The sequence below is a fragment of the Geotrypetes seraphini genome, chromosome 8, assembly GCF_902459505.1.
Source record: "Geotrypetes seraphini chromosome 8, aGeoSer1.1, whole genome shotgun sequence".
Classification (NCBI taxonomy): domain Eukaryota; kingdom Metazoa; phylum Chordata; class Amphibia; order Gymnophiona; family Dermophiidae; genus Geotrypetes; species Geotrypetes seraphini.
This window is the reverse complement of record NC_047091.1, coordinates 123,145,319-123,164,988: the sequence shown is the minus strand read 5'-3', so window position 1 is coordinate 123,164,988 and position 19,670 is coordinate 123,145,319. Positions and strand designations below refer to the sequence as shown.

Genomic DNA, 19,670 nt, shown 5'->3' with positions numbered 1-19,670 from the left:
ACTGATATTTGGGTTGCCAGTCAGACCCTATGCCCTACTGCACTTCTACCAACTGCGGACCAACAAGACACGCTCGGGGACGGCCAGAGGTAAGGATACAGCTAGCACCCTGCGACACACCGCAGTCTCCTATGGATGCCTGCACTCAAAACTATGTTCAGTAGAAGGAGAAAGATGGGGATGGTCCTAAGCTCCTGTGAAGTAAATGTATGCTGGCTAACAGGTACCACCAGGGGTGGCCTGTCAGCTGCAGACTGAAGTCTGTGTGATCTCAATGCAGGCAGAGCTGAATAAATGCTCCGAGCACAAGAAACTCCAAAAATGGGATGAAAAAAAAAACATTGAATAAAATGGGGAAAGCAGAACACATGCAGAAGGAAAAAACTGTAAGTGGAGCTAAAGAGCCCAATGAAGTACACCAGAGACAAATAAAAAATCTTGAGTGTATTCCTTCTGCAAATGGCATGCAGCTATGGGGACCATACCTCATCTGTCTAGAATGCCTCACACTGGAAAATCCATGATTTAGCAAAGAAGCAACATGCAATTTTACCCAATTTCTTATGGTAATCATTTATACTGTGAATTACTGTGGAGTGGGTAAGCTCTGATACAAAACAAAGATGTAGTTACTGCCTTTGCTCTCCAGGGTCAGCACAGGAAGCATTCAGCCTGAGGCAGAGAAGGATGATTTGGCACAGTTCTCAAGGAAACAATCTATGGCTGCAACTAATAAAAAGCTTTGAATTCTGCCACCATTCTTCACCACTTCCATAGATCCAGAATAGTTAATGCAGCATATGGATGTTGGTACCTTGAAGGATTTTACAAAAGGATGAATTTAGAAACATGAGTGTGCTTAAGGCAGGCTCAGTCATTTCTTTAAATGTAAAATCCCAGTAGTAGACAGCCTCCAGCCCAAAACCCCAAGGTGGCTGGATATCTAGGCATTAAGGTATCCAGGTGGTACATAAAACACCCTCACACTGCAAGTAATAGGTCAAGTTTTTTAATTACTGAAAATCCTGTGAACTAAGGTAGGCCCCAGGCTTACAAAGCACTATAGTCAAGTGACTGCTTCTGATAGACTGGAGATCAGCCAAACCATGAGATACCAATGTTTGCAGCAATGCAGTTCAGAGCCAGAGGTGCAGAGAAAGCTGGAAATCTGAAGGCAAGAGCTGAGGAAGCTTATACAAAGGTACAAAGGAGGGAAACCTCAAAGGTGGAGGATACAGACATTTATTTGATAGCCCAAATACAGATTATGACTGACTGCCCAGTAAACACCAAGCAGCAAATAAGCAGTCTACAGATAGGTACAAAAGGCTTGTTATAAAATGTTTTAATGTTCAATTTTTTTTTGTATTACAAACAGTCACTGAAACAGGTAATGGAATTCTGTTGTGGTTGTCCAGCACCTCCCTCTTCACAATACTGAACCTAGAATAGCTGTTATCAAAATATACAATACATCTCTTCTCTATATAAAACTGGCTTTTGCTGCCCCCTTATGTCTCAAACAGGTATAAAAAATTATAAATATTTACACCTTTTTTTGCTTCTTGCACACTTTCCACACAAACACAGGGAGCCACAGATTAAGCACTTTCATGAGGTTTGGGGGATGAACGCCCCCTGTTTAAGGTATTCTACCAAGTTACAATTGCCCAACCAAGCTGCTGCCAAGTGCCATTCTCAGGCACCCGACATTCAAACTTGTGAATCTATCAACTTTAAAGGGATACCATACAGCCACCTCAAGGAGTAATTAGGGAACCTAAAGCTAAGAATTCATTCCACACCCCTCCCCAGATTTACAGCTAACTGGAAATTCATTTTTTATGTTAAGAGAAATGTGGGAATCCAAGCTTGGTTTAAGCAAGCACACACACAAACCTCTTCAGCAGGAAAAGTCTGCTTGTCTAAATCCACAGAAAGGTACATTGTGAATCCTTAAGTCTCCTCACCCCACACTCCAATGACATAGCTAAGCCACAGATGAATTCTATGGGAATTCTAAACATGCTTCAGGAATGTAGGCACTTTATGAAAAAGAAAATTGAGCCACTTCTCCCTACTCCCATGAAGATTACTTATGAGGTGATTTTCATACTCCAAGTTATGTAGCCCTGCATGGCTAAGTATGGCCAAAAAATCCTCTGAGGATGAAAATCTTTGCTTTAAATTTAACCAGTCCCATTAGCCTTGTATATTCCTGAGTCTGCAATGATCACAGGAAAGAGTATCTTAGCTCCTCTGCATGGACCAGAGCCAAAAGTTTCACCATACATGGATCTTTAGCCAATTTCCATCCTAGCTAATACCACTCCAAACGTCAATGCTAGCGTAATTTGGTACACATGTCCTACCTGAACCTGTGGTTACAAAGCAGGGTTATTTTACTTGGGGAATTGACTAGACCTGCTGTAAGATGGACTACACTATTGAGAACTTGCACTTCTGTCTAAAGACACAGTACAGTCTAATGACAGCCAGGTGCCACCAACTTGAAGCAGGCAGAACCAACCCACAGTACATGTAGCCGAGGCTATTCAAACGGTGTCAGTGAGGAAAAGGGTTAAGACTTTATAAAAACAGCTTTGGTCCATAAGTTTCAGGAAAACACCCTGAAAACAATTTGTTTTGCATCTAAAATTGTTATGTTATTTGGAAATGTAAGGCAAGATTAGATTACACAAAGGCAAAATGCAAGGTCTAAGGAGGGTTTAAAGAAAGCTAAAATGCATATGATGTGGAAACTAAGAGAAGAGGATTGCTTTCTGTGCTTCATTTCCACATTCAACACCCTTTTCAATTTCCTCCCTCCCAAGAATATAGTTCCCTAGAAATACATTCTAGCTTAGAGGTACAAAACAATGAAAAACTAACACCTGCTCACAAGCCATTTGTCCATTTGTTAGATGCTCTTGCTTCCCACAAACCTGCTCAGCCAGTCCTGGCTAACCATTTTATCACACTCCCAGCTCCAGACATATGTCTGCCAGCCCTCAATCTAAATTTCTGCAAAAAATTAAACAAAATCTAAACAGCATACAAGGATAATGTTACAGAATAGTAACTGATTACATTTATACCATCTTTCTATAAAAAGAACTTAAAATCTAAAATTTGCATATAAATGGAGATATTTGGTCAAATGGATATTGCTAGGCACAGGTGACAGCAACTGCAGAGTACAAGGATTAACTTACAGAAAAAAGGGGCATCAATCACCCCACAAAAGGGAAAAGTACAGAAGACTGCAGCATTTAGAAAAAAAATTCAAATCAGAAACTTATGAACATATCACCTTATGATTAAAGCAGCAGAAATGAATGTGCCAGTGGAGGAAAGTGGGGTTTGGTTGTTGGTCACACTGGGATAACCTCTTTAAGACTACATTTACAACACTGACCAATAGTCAAGTCTTAGGACCTCTGGATACTGCAAACCCACAGATCTCAAGTGTTGCTGAGGAGCCCAGACCTTTCATCTACTTATGGAATCCTTTTGCTCCCCCCCATGTATCCATTAGAAAGATACTCAGCTAGGTCATGTCCCTTCACCCTAGCCTCAGCCACATTCTGTGAAGGGACCTCGAAAATATGTAAGGCACAGGATGGTGGAATTCAGAACCATGGTTTAAGAAAACCACCATATCACTTCCTTTAACCCATGGCATAAGGACAGAGACATAAATGCACACAAAATCCAACACAGGGAAAAAGGAAGTTACAATGCTTTGGGGGACTTGAAGCCTAAAATAGGTAAAGAAAATACAAGGCATCAGTGTGAGCCCCACAAGAATGAAGAATTGGCTTCACATGAGATTTCTTGGGTCCATTAACAGAAAGGGAAATGGTATTCTCATAAGTTTCTGCAGTGAACGTAAACGTGTGATTACCAGTCAGCAAGACTTAGCCTGTCACCACAAGCTGGACCAGATTTAATTGTTTTAAAACAGATAAACTGATTTGTCTTAAAAAAAAAATAAAATAAAAATCTCTGGTCTTTAAGGTCACTTCAGCTGCATTTTTCTTAAAGTGGCTTTTTTCTGGAATGATGGAAGTTGTTCCCTGTGTTTGGAGCCTCTGACTTTGGATAATTTGGAGGCTCAAACCACAAGGGCTATCAAGTCCATTCCTCTGGATCACCTCTCAGATGGTGGACTTTGAGAAGGACACTCGCAGGTGATGGTTTTCTCCAAGATCATGGTTATGCAGCTCAATCAGAACTTGAATGGCCTCTTCTACAGAGCCCATCTGAATCAATGCCATCTTATGATCCTTCCTGCATAAAAAAAGAAGCAAGCATAACACATCAGTGTCTTGAGAGCATGCCCACAGACCTGGATAGCTGACCTAAGTGCAGTTTATGGTTCCTTCCAAATCAAATCTTACACCTTCAGCTGCTTAACTTATTCTGCTTCAGATGCATCTCAGAAAAAAATGTCCTCTCACATACCATTAAAACAGGTGATGTGCAGTAAAGTTTACAAGGCAGCATTTTCCCTGTCCATCCCAGTGACTATCTGCCACTGCATCAGAAATTGCCTAAAGAACTTACTGGAAGAATTTGAATCCTTTAACTATAGCACCATTACTGGAAAACAGTATCTTGAGGTCATCTTCAGTTACTGAAGGCCTAGAAATAAACAGAGATGTCATCAACTTGGAACTGTGTCATGTGCTTACACTTAATATCTAAGAAAGTAGCCATAATACTTGATCCATTAAGTGAATACGCTGGACCATTGGCAGCTTTTCAATATCATCACATTCAAATCAATAGCTGCTCAGGAACCCTGTGCAGTATACACACACCATCTACGTAGGTACTTACGGGATGTTAGAAAGATGAAGCGTAGCAGAGGGAGGGAAGATATTCTGAAAGTTCTTTGACCCAGGTTTCTTGAAACGATGAAGAGGAGAGTTACTGTAGTCCTTAGTTAGGCCCTGGTCTTCCTGACCTTCACGAGGGAGCTGTACAGTTTGGTGCTTGGACAGTGCAATACGGATTGGCTTACCATAAAGCCTCTGGCCATTAAGGTGACTCATAGCTGCAAAATGCATAAAGGAAGACAATTCAATAACTATTTCCCAGTATTGCTCTGTCTAGTAAGAGAATACTACAATAAGGGGGGATGAATATTTAAATGAATCCCCCCTAACAGCTGAAGAGAATTTCAGAACTCAACATGAAAATTATTTTGTTGACTAAAGAATTGCAACTGGTCTGCAGTTGCTAAGTCATGCTCCATTTTTCTAGCTAGCTGGTGATATACAAACAGCAGGGAGTCAAAAGGGATAGGTCCCAAGTCTTGTCTCCAGGTTTCACCTACATGTACTAGGTTCTAGCAGCTTCTTCTTGACTATACCTGTAGCTATAGCTACATGGGGAGGGAGAGGGTAAAAATTGTGAAAGCATTAGGTTAACATTAAATGAAGTTTGATGCCACAAGACCCTGTAGAGGGAGACAAATAGCTCAAGAGGAAAATTAGACAAAGCCAATAAGCTGAAATGCTCTGCACACAGCAATATGACAGGTTAACAGAAGATAGTTATAGGCCATGCTTACCCAGCTGAGCCTGGTTTCCATCAGACATTTGAATCAAGGCATTTTCCTTCTTATTAAAAAGAATCTTCACTCTCTGGACATCACCATACACTCCTTGAGAAAATTGTGGACAAATTTCAGATAGCAGGCAATGCTTTCAGTAACTAAGCAGCAAATCTCTACTAAAAAAATTTCAGTGCCGGTCATTCCAACTATAGGTATTCTGCCCTGCTTATGAAAAAAACAGCTGCCCAGCAGAAAATACAGCCCCAACATTTACAGAAAATACAATTTCTGAAGACCCCAAACCAAATACTAGGGGATTGAACTGTAAACGATTCACCATGTTACTGTATTTTGTATTTTAAATTTCTATAAGGCATGCAACACAATCAACCATGCATAACAGTAAATTTTAAATAAAATAAAAAAAGCAAACTCCAAACTGAATTATGCATGCAAAATTATGTGAAATCAAACTGTACATTTCTGAAATGTAAAGTAACTGAAAACAAAAGTAATAAGTGCGAACGATAACATACCGAAAAGAATAAAGAGGCAATGGGGTGTAACTCTCTTTAGAGGACAGCAGAGGAAGGCAGCGGAGGGACAGGGGACAGGAAAGGAATCAAGGGAAGAGCGCAGGTTGCAGAAATCGTCCATGAGGAAGGGCAGTCGCCGCAGGAAGTGGCGGGATTGGTTGATGGATGATGATGGTTTCAAGATGGTTAATATTGAAGGACAGGTTGTTTTCCGAACAGCAAGGTTTGTTTGAGAGGGGATTTTAAAAATTGTTTCAAGCAACAACAGGAAGCAGAAGTACCGTGCAGTCAGTTGGCAAAGAAATTCCGGAACAAGGGAAGAAAAATTTGGGAAAAGGGATGGGAAGAAAAAAAGTAGCAAAAACAGGTCAGTAAATACACAAGGAAATATGGTAGCGTTCCATCAGTTATACTGAGCTTTCTTACATACTTGTTTACAGAAACAGTTTATAAATTTTACTTGAATACAATGAAATAAAAGCATTTTGACTTACTACAGAAAAGGCAACATAGTAGGGTGACTGATATATTAACTGGGCAAGGCCCTTGATGGAATAAGTCATTTTAAATGGATGTTAAGAGCAAAGAGTCCCAACATCAGTTAACCCTCACTGACAAGGCAGTCTTCTCACCATACAGGTGAAAGCATGCCCTAGCTGCCAACCAGCACTCTTAAAGGAACGTCACTGCTGCAGGGTAGTTGTACCTCAAAACCTTCCATTTTGTACATGGGGAGTGAGCTTGGAATGTCAATACTCATGGTCTACAAGAACAAAATGGAGGCTTCAAAGAACAATCCAAAAAAATGAACTCTGACTAAAAGTTGAATAGGTTATGGCAATGCTTTCATCTGCGTGGACATTAAGTCAGACACTTATTTTCTTGACATTTACAACTTTGTCAGCAAGAGCTACAGCACTAGTACAATAAAGGGATTCTCATAACCCTTAACCACACAAAATTTCCTCCTTTCTGGTATGCCATTAATATGTGAACTTGGAAAATTCAGAAAAGCGCACATTTGAAACTGCCAGATTTTATCCTGGACAATAAAACCTTGCTATCACCTCAGAAATATTGCCTCTTCAGCGGTTGCAAGATAAGTTTCTACAAATATGGATTACAGAAGGATTGAAAGTACATTAGCGAGATGCCTTTAAAAAGCTGAATAAATAGCCAAGAGAGTTCATTTAAATTTAGGAATGACAAAATAAAAATCCAAGGGAAACAATATTTTAACTGCCATCACTATATAAGAGGGGTCTAAAGTGCAACAGAAATGTCAACATATACCAAATCCATGGCACTCTAACATGTGACTTGTCACAAGCAGTTTCAAAAGTTTAAAATGAAATCAGCTTGTATTTATTCCATGGAGCTCTGTTCTTACTGTGCTCAGTGGAAAGAGATGTTCTTTAAAGCATTATTAGAACAGATGCACAAGAGACCCTTTACAAATGGCACCCAGACCAACTTTCAACACATGAGCCAGTAATCTACCAAAGCTGTGGAATGAGAATTTTATTTTAGCAAACAGATCTTAGCTAACACACCAATCCACCTCAAAGCTAAGAATGTAAATTTCAAGCCCTGAAGAACACAAGAGGAATTAGGCCAGGTAGCAGAAAATAGCACTTGAAGTGTCAATATAAAATTTTAGGAAAGGTTCAGCTACTAAAAATAAATTTCTAAACAGTGTTATGGAACTGACTAATATTTTTGAAAGCCCCATCAAGTCTAATTTAAGGTAATACATTATTCAAATACACAAGACAAGATGACTATATACATTTTATCACTGTGTCCCTCCTATAGACACTGGCTTATTGCATTCACATGCACAAAAGGAGAATAAGAATTAAATGAAATTAAACACATGATGAAGTAAAACTAAGAAATGAGGAAAACTATCTGGAAATAAAAGATGAGGGAGCATGTGTTAGAGCAAACACTTCCCAAGTATATAAAAATCACACTAACATTAAAGTAATTCAGTGAATCAAAGGAGGAAACAGGCTGGAAAGCAGCCTCCCCCTTGGTGTTCAGGGCTGATGGAAAGGGAAGGTAAAACTGCAAAGGCAGTTACATAATGATAGGAGGCAGCCTCAGTACTAGATCACCTGCAAGCCTGCACGGGAAGCCAGACCTCAACATGAACTAAGAGATGAACCCCAGGTCACTTGACATAATGTCAATGTAGGCAGAAGATTATGAAGTTGTCTGGGTTCTGAGACTGCTAAATATAACTGGAAAATTCAGAATAGAGTTTCTGCATGCTAAAAGGTAAGTACACTAACCTCTGGGTTCAGACTGCTCACCAGCAGAACACAATTCCCAGGCCCAGTGAGACCAGGGATACCAAGTCTGCCAGCAGCAGCTGCAGCAGCAGCTGGAATAGCCAAAGGAGCAAGTGTTCCAGGAACACCTGGTACTGACAAACCTGCAAATTGAAGATTTATCAACAAGAAAATAAGTTAACAGTGCAAATATGCACAACATATGCTCAATGTTAAGCCCCTCCCCTTGAATTTAAGAACATGACAGCAAATAAAGGCCAAATGGTCCATCCAGTCTACCTATCTACAGCATTCACTATTGTCTCCTCTTCCAAGAGAGATCCCAAATTTACTGGAATACAAGAACTTGAAACTGCCAAATTACAAATGTAATTTCAGAAATGCTTTGCTGTATATTATCTTTATCCCAAATTCACATTAACAGTCCTGGGCAACTCCCAAATACCACAAGATCGATTACATTCATTTGGTGGCTAAACTCAGTCATCCCATGAATACAAGAGTCTGGGTTTCTTGTAGAGCCATAACAGGCATGAGACAGGCTTGGCGAGTGACTTTGAACCTTGCCAAGATAAGAGGGCTAAAAGCCAAGCTAGCCCTCTTCTAGACAGTCTGCATAAAATTGCTCTCCAGAAAGGCAGCTTTCTTCACTGTCCCCCTTTTCAATAAAAGAGCTGATCCTGACAGTACTGATGAGATAAACTTGCATGCGTTTCAACTTCCATGTTACCTGCAGCTTGAGGAATTGTGAAGGTAGGAGGGAAACCAGCTCCTCCATAGGGACTGGCTGAAATGATACCTGGTGCACCTAGTAGAAAAGGAAATTAAGCTTGCATTACACTCAGTATACAAGAAGCTGCTTAACTTAAGGAAATAAATTAAGAAAGCATAGCAGATCTATTACTCCCCTTTAGCTAACTGCTGCCAAATCCTAGAAAAGCATGGCTAAACACTGAGCAGATATTGAACTGCAGTGGAGTGTTTGGCCAAAATGCTGACAAAGGTTAAAATGAAGCCACATATTTGGTGAAAGTTTCAGGATGCTTGCTGTCTTGTCCTCAACCTGCCTATTCAGATTGGACAAAAAAAAGACCTCTGGATAGTTATTTGGTTTGTCCAATATGGCTAACTTCGGACTCTGTGCATATTTTGCCTGTGGACCATCCCAGCACTGTCTGGACAGTGCTAAGGCAGTCCAAATATTTAGCAGTACTATTTGGTTAGTAGCCCTGAATCTCTCTCATTGGCATTTATCAAGTCAGCACCACCTGTTAGTCAGTTAAGTGACTAAAATATCAATACCAACATTTTCTATAGCTACTCATACTATCCTTATAGTAGATACTAAAAATAGCTATCATCTTTGTAGCTGTTTATTCAGAGCAATGAGGAACCAAGAGTAAATTTGCATCTCAGAGCCACACTTTCTATCAGGGCTCAGAAAACCTGTGTCTCAATTTGTTACAAGATTTGATTTTCAAGAAATTCACACCTGAAATATGAATAGACTTCAAAAATACAAAAGGAGCAGTATCAGCAGCATTACACTGTGCAGATATGCCAAATATGGGCTTGATTTGATTTATTCACTTGATATACCGCTTAGAACAAAGTATTAAAGCAGTTTACAGTAAATCATCAATATACAAACGGTTTACAATGAATCAGATATGTGGATATACAGGGTCATACTAAGAGATTTAAGTTAATCTGGAGCCCTTTGATATCTTTTATGGATTCATTGTAATTGTTTTTTCCTTTGTTCCTCTTGGTATATTGCGCACACACCCAGGGGGAGGGAGGGGGTATTTCTGTCATGGTTTCATTCCTTTGTGGAATATTGGTTGGGTGGGGTTTTTTGTTGTATGGATTTTGACTGATTATAAAGCACAGTTACTTACCGTAACAGGTGTTATCCAGGGACAGCAGGCAAATATTCTCACATGTGGGTGACGTCATCTACGGAGCCCCAGCGCGGACAGCTTTTCAAGCAAACTTGATTGAAGTTTCAAGTTTGCTACACTGCACCACGCATGTGCATGCCTTCTTGCCCACTAGAGGGCCCATCCCCACCTCGTGGTCCTCAGTTCCATAACCAGCAAAGAAGCCATCCCCGGGGAGGTGGGCGGGTTGTGAGAATATATGCCTGCTGTCCCTGGATAACACCTGTTACGGTAAGTAACTGTGCTTTATCCCAGGACAAGCAGGCATGATATTCTCACATGTGGGTGACCTCCAAGCCAACCAAAAAAGGGCAGGTGGGAGGATGGCAATTTAGGAAAACAGGTTACGTAACACCGACTGGCCAAACCGGCCGTCGCTTCTGGACAAAGTGTCCAGACAGTAATGGGAGGTGAACGTATGAACCGAAAACCAAGTGGCAGCTTTACAAATGTCCTCCACAGGAGTAGACCGGAGGAAAGCAACAGAAGCTGCCATCGCCCGGACCTTATGCCCTGTGACTCGACCATGGAGCGCGAGACCAGCCTGAGTGTAGCAAAAAGAAATACAAGCAGCCACCCAGTTGGACAAGGTGCGCTTGGAAACAGGATGTCCCAACCGATTAGGATCAAAGGACAAAAACAATTGAGGAATCTTCCGATGAGGCTTGGTACGTTGGAGATAAAAAACCAACGCCCTCTTACAGTCCTGCGTGTGAAGCGCCGCCTCACCAGGATGAGTGGGGCTTCGGGAAGAACACCGGAAGAACAATAGACTGATTGAGGTGGAAATCAGATACAACCTTAGGCAGAAATTTAGGATGGGTGCGAAGAACCACCTTGTCATGATGGAATACAGTAAAGGGCGGGTCCGCAACCAAAGCCTGTAGCTCACTAATCCGACGAGCAGACGTGAGCGCAAGTAAAAAGACCACCTTCCAAGTAAGAAACTTAAGAGGAGACTTGTCAATCGGCTCAAAAGGAGGTTTCATCAGCTGAGCCAAGACCACATTAAGATCCCAAACTACCGGAGGGGGTTTCAGAGGAGGATTAATATTAACTAAACCCCTCATGAAACAAACCACCAGAGGATGAAGAGAGAGAGAACGTCCCTCTAGATGCCGATGGAAAGCAGCAATAGCACTGAGATGCACCCGGATGGAAGATGTCTTCAGCCCAGACTCTGACAAATGCAACAAATACTCCAAAACCGAGGACACCTGAACCAACTTTGGATCCAGCTGGTGCGAGGTACACCAGGATGAAAATCTGGTCCACTTCTGGGAATAACAAAGCCGAGTCGAGGCCTTGCGTGAGGCTTCCAACACCTCCCTGACCGCCGAAGTCAGAGGGAAAGGAACCAAGCAGTCAGATGTAGTGACTGAAGATTGGGATGCAACAGCGAACCCCGACTCTGAGACAGCAGAGAGGGAAACACAGGCAGAAGTAGAGGCTCCCTGACACTGAGTTGAAGGAGCAGGGAGAACCAGTGCTGACGAGGTCAACAAGGCGCGATGAGAATCATAGTGGCTCCGGATGACTTGAGGTGAACCAACGTCCTCAAGATCAGAGGGAAAGGAGGAAACGCATAAAGGAATTTCCCCCCCCAGTCGAGAAGGTAGGCATCTGCCTCAAGACGGTCCTGGGAGTAAATCCGTGAACAATAGAGGGGCAGTTTTTGCGTCTCCGGGGAGGCAAACAGATCCACCTGAGGCGTCCCCCAGCGGTCAAAGACCTCGCGCAGAACTCGGGAGTTTAGCGACCACTCGTGCGGCTGGAGAAGACGACTGAGCTTGTCGGCCAGACAATTCTTCTCTCCCTGAATGTAAACCGCCCGCAGGAAGATGTTCTGGGAGATCGCCCATTCCCAAAGGCGCAAGGCTTCCCGGCACAGGGACCAGGAGCCCGTTCCCCCCTGCTTGTTTACATAATACATTGCTACTTGGTTGTCCGTTCGTACCAGGACCACCTGATTGTGCAGCAGATGACCGAACGCTCGAGCAGCCAGAAAAATGGCTCGAAGCTCCAACACATTGATGTGACAAAGACGGTCCTCCGCCGACCATAGCGCTTGAGTCCGCAGACCGTCGAGGTGAGCCCCCCAAGCGTACTCTGAAGAGTCCGTGGTCAGGACCTTGCGATGTGGAGGGACGAGAAAGAGCAAACCCCCGGAAAGATTGGAAGAGTTGGTCCACCAACGGAGTGATCGTCTCAAGGAAGGAGTGACCGTTACAGGAAGGGAGAGCGGATCTCGATCCTGACGCCATTGTTAGGCCAAGGTCCACTGAGGGAGCCTCAGATGTAATCTGGCAAACGGCGTGACATGAACTGTCGAAGCCATGTGGCCGAGAAGAATCATCAGCCTGTGCGCAGACACGGAGCGCTGCAGCAGAATCTGACGAGCCAGGCGAAGCAGAGCCTCCAGTCTCGACGAGGGAAGGAATGCACGAAGGTGAACCGTGTCCAGCACGGCCCCGATAAACTGAAGGGATTGAGCCGGGCACAACTGCGATTTGGGAAAATTTATCTCGAACCCCAGACGTTGGAGAAAACTGATAGTCTGTCGGGTTGCTGAGATAACCCCCTCCCGGGATGAAGCCTTGATCAGCCAATCGTCCAGGTAGGGGAAGACCTGCAGCCCCTGAGATCTTAGGGCAGCCGCGACCACCACCATACACTTCGTAAAGACCCGAGGAGACGAGGCCAGCCCGAAGGGAAGGACGCGATATTGGAGGTGCAACTCCCCCACCTGGAACCGTAAGTACTGGCGGAAGGCGGGATGCACCGGAACATGTGTATATGCTTCCTTTAGGTCCAGGGAGCACATCCAGTCCCCCGAGTCTAGCAGAGGGTACAGGACCGGAAGGGACAACATACGGAACTTCTCCCGGACAAGGAACTTGTTGAGCTTCCGGAGGTCCAGAATGGGGCGTAAGTCCCCTGTCTTCTTCGGGACCAAAAAGTAACGGGAGTAAAACCCCCGTCCCCTTTGGGTCGGGGGCACCGGCTCCACCGCCTGAAGGCCCAACAAGGACCGGGCCTCCGACAGGAGAAGAGGAAGCTGGTCTCGACAGCAAAGAGAAGCCCCCGGCGGACTTCTGCGGGTACCGCCGCGGAGGAGGCCTAAACGGCTTCTGCGGCAGAGCCCGGGGTTTGGGACGGACCAATGAGGCAATAGAGCGCTCGTGTTCAGACAAACGCTTGGTCGCCGCCTCCAAGGATTCATCAAACAGCTCTGAGCCAACACATGGAAGATTGGCCAGGCGCTCTTGCAAGTTTGGGTCCATATCCAGGGTACGGAGCCATGCCAGGCGGCGCATCGCCACCGCGAAGGCGGATACACGAGAGGCGAGCTCAAATGCGTCATACACAGCATGGAAGAGGTAGAGACGCAGCTGAGACAAATTGGACATGAAAGCCGCAAAATCCTCTTTATGGGAATCTGGCATGACTCCATGATACCTCGGCAACGACTTCACCGTCTGTCTCAAATAAGACGAGAAGGTGAATGCGTAATTTAGGACCCTGGTCGCCATCAAAGAGTTGGAATAGAGGCGACGACCAAACTTGTCCAAGGTCCGTCCCTCCCGTCCGGGGGGAACCGCCGCAGAGACCCTAGAAGGCTGCGACTTCTTCAAAGCTGACTCCACCAGTAGGGACTGGTGGGACAGCTGTGCCTTATCAAAGCCCTTGCACGGAACCGTGCGATACTTGGACTCCATCTTAGAAGGCACCGCTGTGACTGTAAGAGGGGAGTCCAGGTTCCTCAAAAAGGTCTGGTTAAGAACCTTATTAAGAGGGAGCCGACACGTCTCTCTGGGGGGAGGGTAAATCCTGCTCCTCCAAAAACTCCTTGGTGTACGTTGATCCAGCTCTCAGATCAAGGTCCAAAGCCCTTCCCATATCTAGAACGAATCTAGAGAAAGAGGAGGGCTTTGAAGGCGGAGATGGAGATCGAGACGAGCGCCTCGCCAAGAAGGAAGGAGAAGCCTCGCGTGAGTAACGAGGTTCCCTTCCCGTGCCAGACCCCGAACCCCAAGAAGCCGCACCGAGCGATCTAGGCGGGGTCGGGGACCGCCCATGCCCCGAGGAACCCCTTCGGGAAGTCCCCAGGGTATGGGGCACCGAGGCACGCCCCTTTCATCTTGGCGAAGAGTCCCTCGAGCACCCAACCTCAGACGAACGGAACAGCCTCGGATTATCGAGGCGTAGTTCGGAGACCGCAGGGTCTCCGCCCCGGTCGGCGAGGAGCGACCGCGGCGTCGAGGAGAAGCCCGTTGGCGTTTGGGCTTCCTCGATTGACACTTCGCCCGAGGCCTACCCGAGGGCGAGGAACCCCGGGAGGACGAAGAGATCCTCCGAACTCGCCGCACCTTGTCCCGAGGCCGCACACTCTGCTCAGGCTGGTCCGCCGAGATCGAGGGCAAGGTCGGGGCCGAGGCCGAAATTCCCCCCGGGCCCGAAGTCGAGGGCACCGAGACCGAGGTCACCGACGCCGGGGCAGCCGAGGCCAAAGCCTGCTGAAGGTGCGTGAGGGCCCCGGACAGCTCCGAGGCGATGAGAGCCCGGAGCAAGTCCTGGAAGACGGGTACCCCCATCATAGCCGGCAGATCCGGGGCCGTCAGGTGCTCCCTCGAGGGCGACCTCGGTACCGAGTATTCCCGCAGGGCACCCGACTTCGGCTCTCGGGGCGGGGCCGAGGACGACCCACCCGCCCCTGCCGAGGAACTCGAGGATGGCTTCTTCGAGGCTGAAAATGAAGAAGGAAGTGAGGACTTACCCTTCGCCGACTTCGGAGTCGAAGACACCGGCTTCGACGTCGAGGGCTCCCGGGGCGAGGACGAAGGAGTCGAGGCCGGGGCCGAAGCCAAGGCCGACGTCGAGGCCTTCCCCGCCACGGGGTCCACTGCAAAGAGCTCCGCCATACGAGCCTGACGGTGACGGAGAGCTCTCCTCTGAAAAGTGGAGCACCGGGAACAAGTGTCGGTGGGGTGCTCAGGGCCCAGACAACGCAAGCACCACCGGTGAGGATCGGTAATAGAAAGGAGCCGATCGCACCGGGTGCACTTTTTGAAGCCCGTCACAGGACGGGACATGGGCTCAAAAACCAGCCGGGAACAAGCGAGGTCCCGCGGCCGCGGCTACCGGGAGCCCCCGGAGCCGAACGAAAAAGTGTTTGGTTTTTTTTCAACGAAAACTGAAAGAAATAAAAGGAACAAAAGAGAGAAACACAGCGACCGAGTCAAAAAAGAGACACAGCCGCGGTGACAGAAGGCAAAACTAAGAGCACAATTTCCACAGGGCTTCTGGCTCCGCGGAAGAGAATGAACTGAGGACCACGAGGTGGGGATGCGCCCTCTAGTGGCCAAGAAGGCATGCACATGCGTGGTGCAATGTAGAAAACTTGAAACTTCAATCAAGTTTGCTTGAAAAGCTGTCCGCGCTGGGGCTCTGTAGATGACGTCACCCACATGTGAGAATATCATGCCTGCTTGTCCTGGGATAAATGCATATACAGTGTTCTCCCCAGCGCTTTTCAGCCGGGCGCTGCACCCAGCAAATTTACATTACCGCCCAGCTGTTATCTACCGAATCCTGCTGCTACCACTGCTTAACGCGCAGCCTGAAGAGACGCCGAAAGACTCCCACCGGACTTTAAACAAAACAAAACCCAGCAAGCGACTCGAACCCGGCTTCCCTCCGAAACCGGAAGTTACGTCGGGGGAGGGGGGTAGGGAAGAGAAGCCGGCACGGACCATTAGAGCCTCGGAGCATGCGGGAAGATAGGCCAGCCATGGAGGGAAGCTTACAACTTGCTGCTCTTGCTTACTTCGGGCCTTTCTCGCTGCCAGGTCCTGCCTACTTTCTGTTTCCGCGAAGGTAGGACCCGGCAACGAGAAAGGCCCGAAGCAAGAGCAGCAAGTTGTAAGCTTCCCTCTGTCGCTAACCTTTGGAAGATAGGTCAGCGACGAAGGGAAACTTGCAACTTGCCTTTGTCTGTAGCGAATCTGCCGGGTGTGTGAGACGGAGGGTGGGTGTGTGTGTGTGTGTGTGTGTGAATGGGAGGAGAAATGCTGCTGTACCCAATTAGAGGGGGAGAGGGAGAGAAATGCTGGTACTTCTGCTGTACTCAATTGGGGGGGGGTTAAGAGAAATGCTGATGATGTACCCAATAGGGGGAGGGGGAAGAGTCATGCTGCTGCACCCAATTAGGAGGGAGGGTGAAGAGAAATGCTGCTTCTGCTGTACCAAATTGGGGGGAGAGGAAAGAGAAATGCTGATGATACTGCTGTACCCAATGGGGGGAGGGGAATAGAAATGCTGCTGCACCCAATTGGGGAGAGAGAGGGAAGGAGGGAGAAGAAGATCAGGAAAAGGAGGAAAGAGATGCAAAGTCCATGGGAGGGAGGGAAAGGAGATACCATAACATGGAGTGGAAGGGAGAGATGTCAGGGCATATGGGGGGGGAAAGCAGGGCCGGATTAAAGGATAGGCCCAGTAGGCACAGGCCTAGGGCTTGAAATTGTCGGGGGGGGGGGGGCCGCCAGTGCTGTGCTTTGGGGCCTCATCCTTGCTGGATTTGCTGGCAGCAGCCTCATCATCATCCCGGGCGCCCCCCCCCAAACCCAATCCGACCCTCCTATCTCTCCCTCCTTCCCTCATCAATGACATGCCAGAGGGAATCACAGCAGGAGAAAGCCCTGAAGCAGCCTGCTTAGAGTAGAGCAGTGCTGTTTAAAGTCTCATGATGGGAGGGAGGGAGAGATAGGAGGGTCGTGGGGGGGGGGTAGAGTAACAGTGCCCTGGGTGCTCGGCCTGGCGTCATGAACTTCTTCAGCTAGCAACAGCATTTACAATTCACTGCTGTTGTCAGCTTCAGGCCTTCCTCTCTGCCGGGTCTTGCCTACTTCTGTTTCTATGAAGGCAGGACCCGACAGAGAAGGCGGCCCAAAGCTGGCAACAGCAGCGAACTGTGAATGCTGCTGCCTGAAGAAGTTCATGATGCCAGGCCTTGGGTAACAGAAGGAGGAAAGGGAGCAGAGGGGGAGAGACTTGCTGCACCCAACTGGAGGGAGAAAGAAGATGAGGGATGGAATGAAACGAGATGCCAGGAATTGGAGGGAAGGAGGAAAGTATGCCAGACCAAGGGAAAAGGAAGGGGGAAAGGAAGGAGAAGATGTCAGAGCATGGAGGGGGAGGGAGAGATGAAAGAAAAGGAAAGAAGTGAGATGCCAGAGAATCAGGGAAGGAAAGATACCAGACTGTGGGGTGTGAAGGAAAGAAAGGAGAAGAGAGAGTTGACAGAGCATAGGGGACGGGGTGTTGACAGAGAGAGAAAAATGGAGAGGTGGCAGAGCTGAAATCAATCATGTACAAAGGAGAAGAGAAGGGGCATAGGATAGACAGTTTATTGAAGGAGCATAAAAAGAGGGAAGATGCCATATGGAATGGGGAGAGGGCGGACAGTGGATGGAAGGGGCTGATGCTGCATGGAAGACAGAGCGGACAGATGCTGGCTAGAAAGAAGAGTGAAGACAAGATGATTAAAGCAGAAACGACAAAGGTAGAAAAAAAATTTTTTTGTTGCTTTACGTAGAATCAAGTAGTTTTGTATCTATTGATTAAAGTTTATAAATAGGAAATGGAAATAAGGCAGTTTTTTGGGGACTAAACCCCTTTCCTCAGGTCAGGACAGGATACCATAACAGCAGGGGTGCCCAAATGGTTGAGCGCGATCGACCAGTAGATCGCAAAGGCAATGTGGGTCGATCGCGTTGCCTTGGCAATCTTTTTCTTCCTGCCTCCCTGAGCCAGGCCAGGCGCATACAAGTGCCGGACTCACAAGACTTCACCTTCGACGTCAATTCTGACGTCAGAGAGGAAGTTCTGGGCCAGCCAATCGCTGCCTGGCTGGCCTGGAACTTCCTCTCAGACGTAAGAATTGACATCAGAGGTGAAGTCTTGTGAGTCTGGCGCTTGTACATTCCTGGTCTGTTGGTGGAAGCAGGGAGAAATCGGCTTGGTGGCTTAGGGGTAGGGAAAGAATCGGGGAAGTAGAGAAATTAGCGCGATGGCTTGAGGGGGCAGGGGGAGAGAGAAAGAAAGAGAGACAGAAAGAAAAGGGGATGGGCAGAAAGAAAAAAATATTGGATTTATAGCCAGAAGAAGGAAGTGCAAACAGAGACTCATGAAATCACCAAACAAAAAGGTAGGAAAAATGATTTTATTTTCAGTTTAGTGATCAAAATGTGTCTGTTTTAAGAATTTATATCTGCTGTCTATATTTTGCACTATGGCCCCCCTTTTACTAAACCGTAATAGCGGTTTTTAGCGCAGGGAGCCTATGAGCATCGAGAGCAGCGCAGGGCATTCAGTGCATCTCCCTGCTCTAAAAACCAGTATAGCGATTTAGTAAAAAGGGAGGGGGTATATTTGTCTAGTTGTTCCTGAGGTGACATTGCATAGAATCGTCTGCCTTGACCTCTTTGAAAACCCGCGGAATATAAATGATAATTAACATTTTCTCTGCGTACAGTGTGCTTTGTGTTTTTTTAAAAATTTTATTGTTGGTAGATCATTTTGACATGGTCATTAAAAATAGCTTGCAAGCCCAAAAAGTGTGGGCACCCCTGCTGTAGAGCCATTTCTTGTATGACTGGATGAGCTATATTTATCTTTTTTTTTAGTAGTTTAAATTCATGAAGAAATAAATGGCTAGATTGAACCTAATGACTTCATTAATGCCTTTCCCTTTTTTAAACCTCTATACCATTTGAAAGAGGGCAAATACTTCTTAAATTTAGTAAAAATATTCTGGCACAAGTGTCAAACCTTAAAAAAGGAAGTCATATTGAGCATTGGAAAATAATAATAATAGTATACATTTAGGGCTCCTTTTACTAAGTTACGATAGTGGTTTTAGTGTACGCTTAGTGAGCGGAGGAATTGCCATGCGCGCTAGATGCTAATGCCAGCATTGAGTTGGCGCTAGTTTTCCCACGTAGCGCAGGGGTTTGCGCGCGCTAAAAATGCTAGTGCACCTTAGTAAAAGAGGGGGTTAATTTTCCCTACTACCAAATTTCCCCATCCCGCCCCACCCAGCTACTTTTTCATGCTACCTGGCTGGAAAAAATTTCTGGGGAGAACACTGCATATATGATTAACATTATTTGTATAGATACTGTATTGCATTTTTGTTAACTTTAGAAAATCAATAAAGATTTAAAAAAGAAAAAGATATGCATCACATGCAATAATTTAATACAGAATTAACATTAATAGTAATGATGAAAATTTAGTGTCTGCGTGGGCTGATAAGATTTTCACATCC

At 46.0% G+C, this 19,670-nt stretch overlaps 1 protein-coding gene across 2 annotated transcripts in view; it reads right to left on the bottom strand.

Annotated features, from left to right (window-relative positions):
- Positions 1-1,226: 1,226 nt before the first annotated feature.
- The window catches only part of PTBP1 (polypyrimidine tract binding protein 1), a 107,438-nt gene continuing 88,994 nt past the window's right edge, over positions 1,227-19,670 (bottom strand). For both annotated transcript variants that reach the window (XM_033956054.1, XM_033956053.1), the window contains 7 exons: positions 9,130-9,207; positions 8,400-8,542; positions 6,103-6,136; positions 5,582-5,674; positions 4,846-5,062; positions 4,570-4,647; positions 1,227-4,293 (listed from right to left, as the gene is read on the bottom strand). In XM_033956054.1, coding sequence (XP_033811945.1) covers positions 4,161-4,293; positions 4,570-4,647; positions 4,846-5,062; positions 5,582-5,674; positions 6,103-6,136; positions 8,400-8,542; positions 9,130-9,207 — 776 coding nt within the window. In that variant the 3' untranslated portion in view covers positions 1,227-4,160. The remainder of the gene's footprint in view (positions 4,294-4,569; positions 4,648-4,845; positions 5,063-5,581; positions 5,675-6,102; positions 6,137-8,399; positions 8,543-9,129; positions 9,208-19,670) is intronic.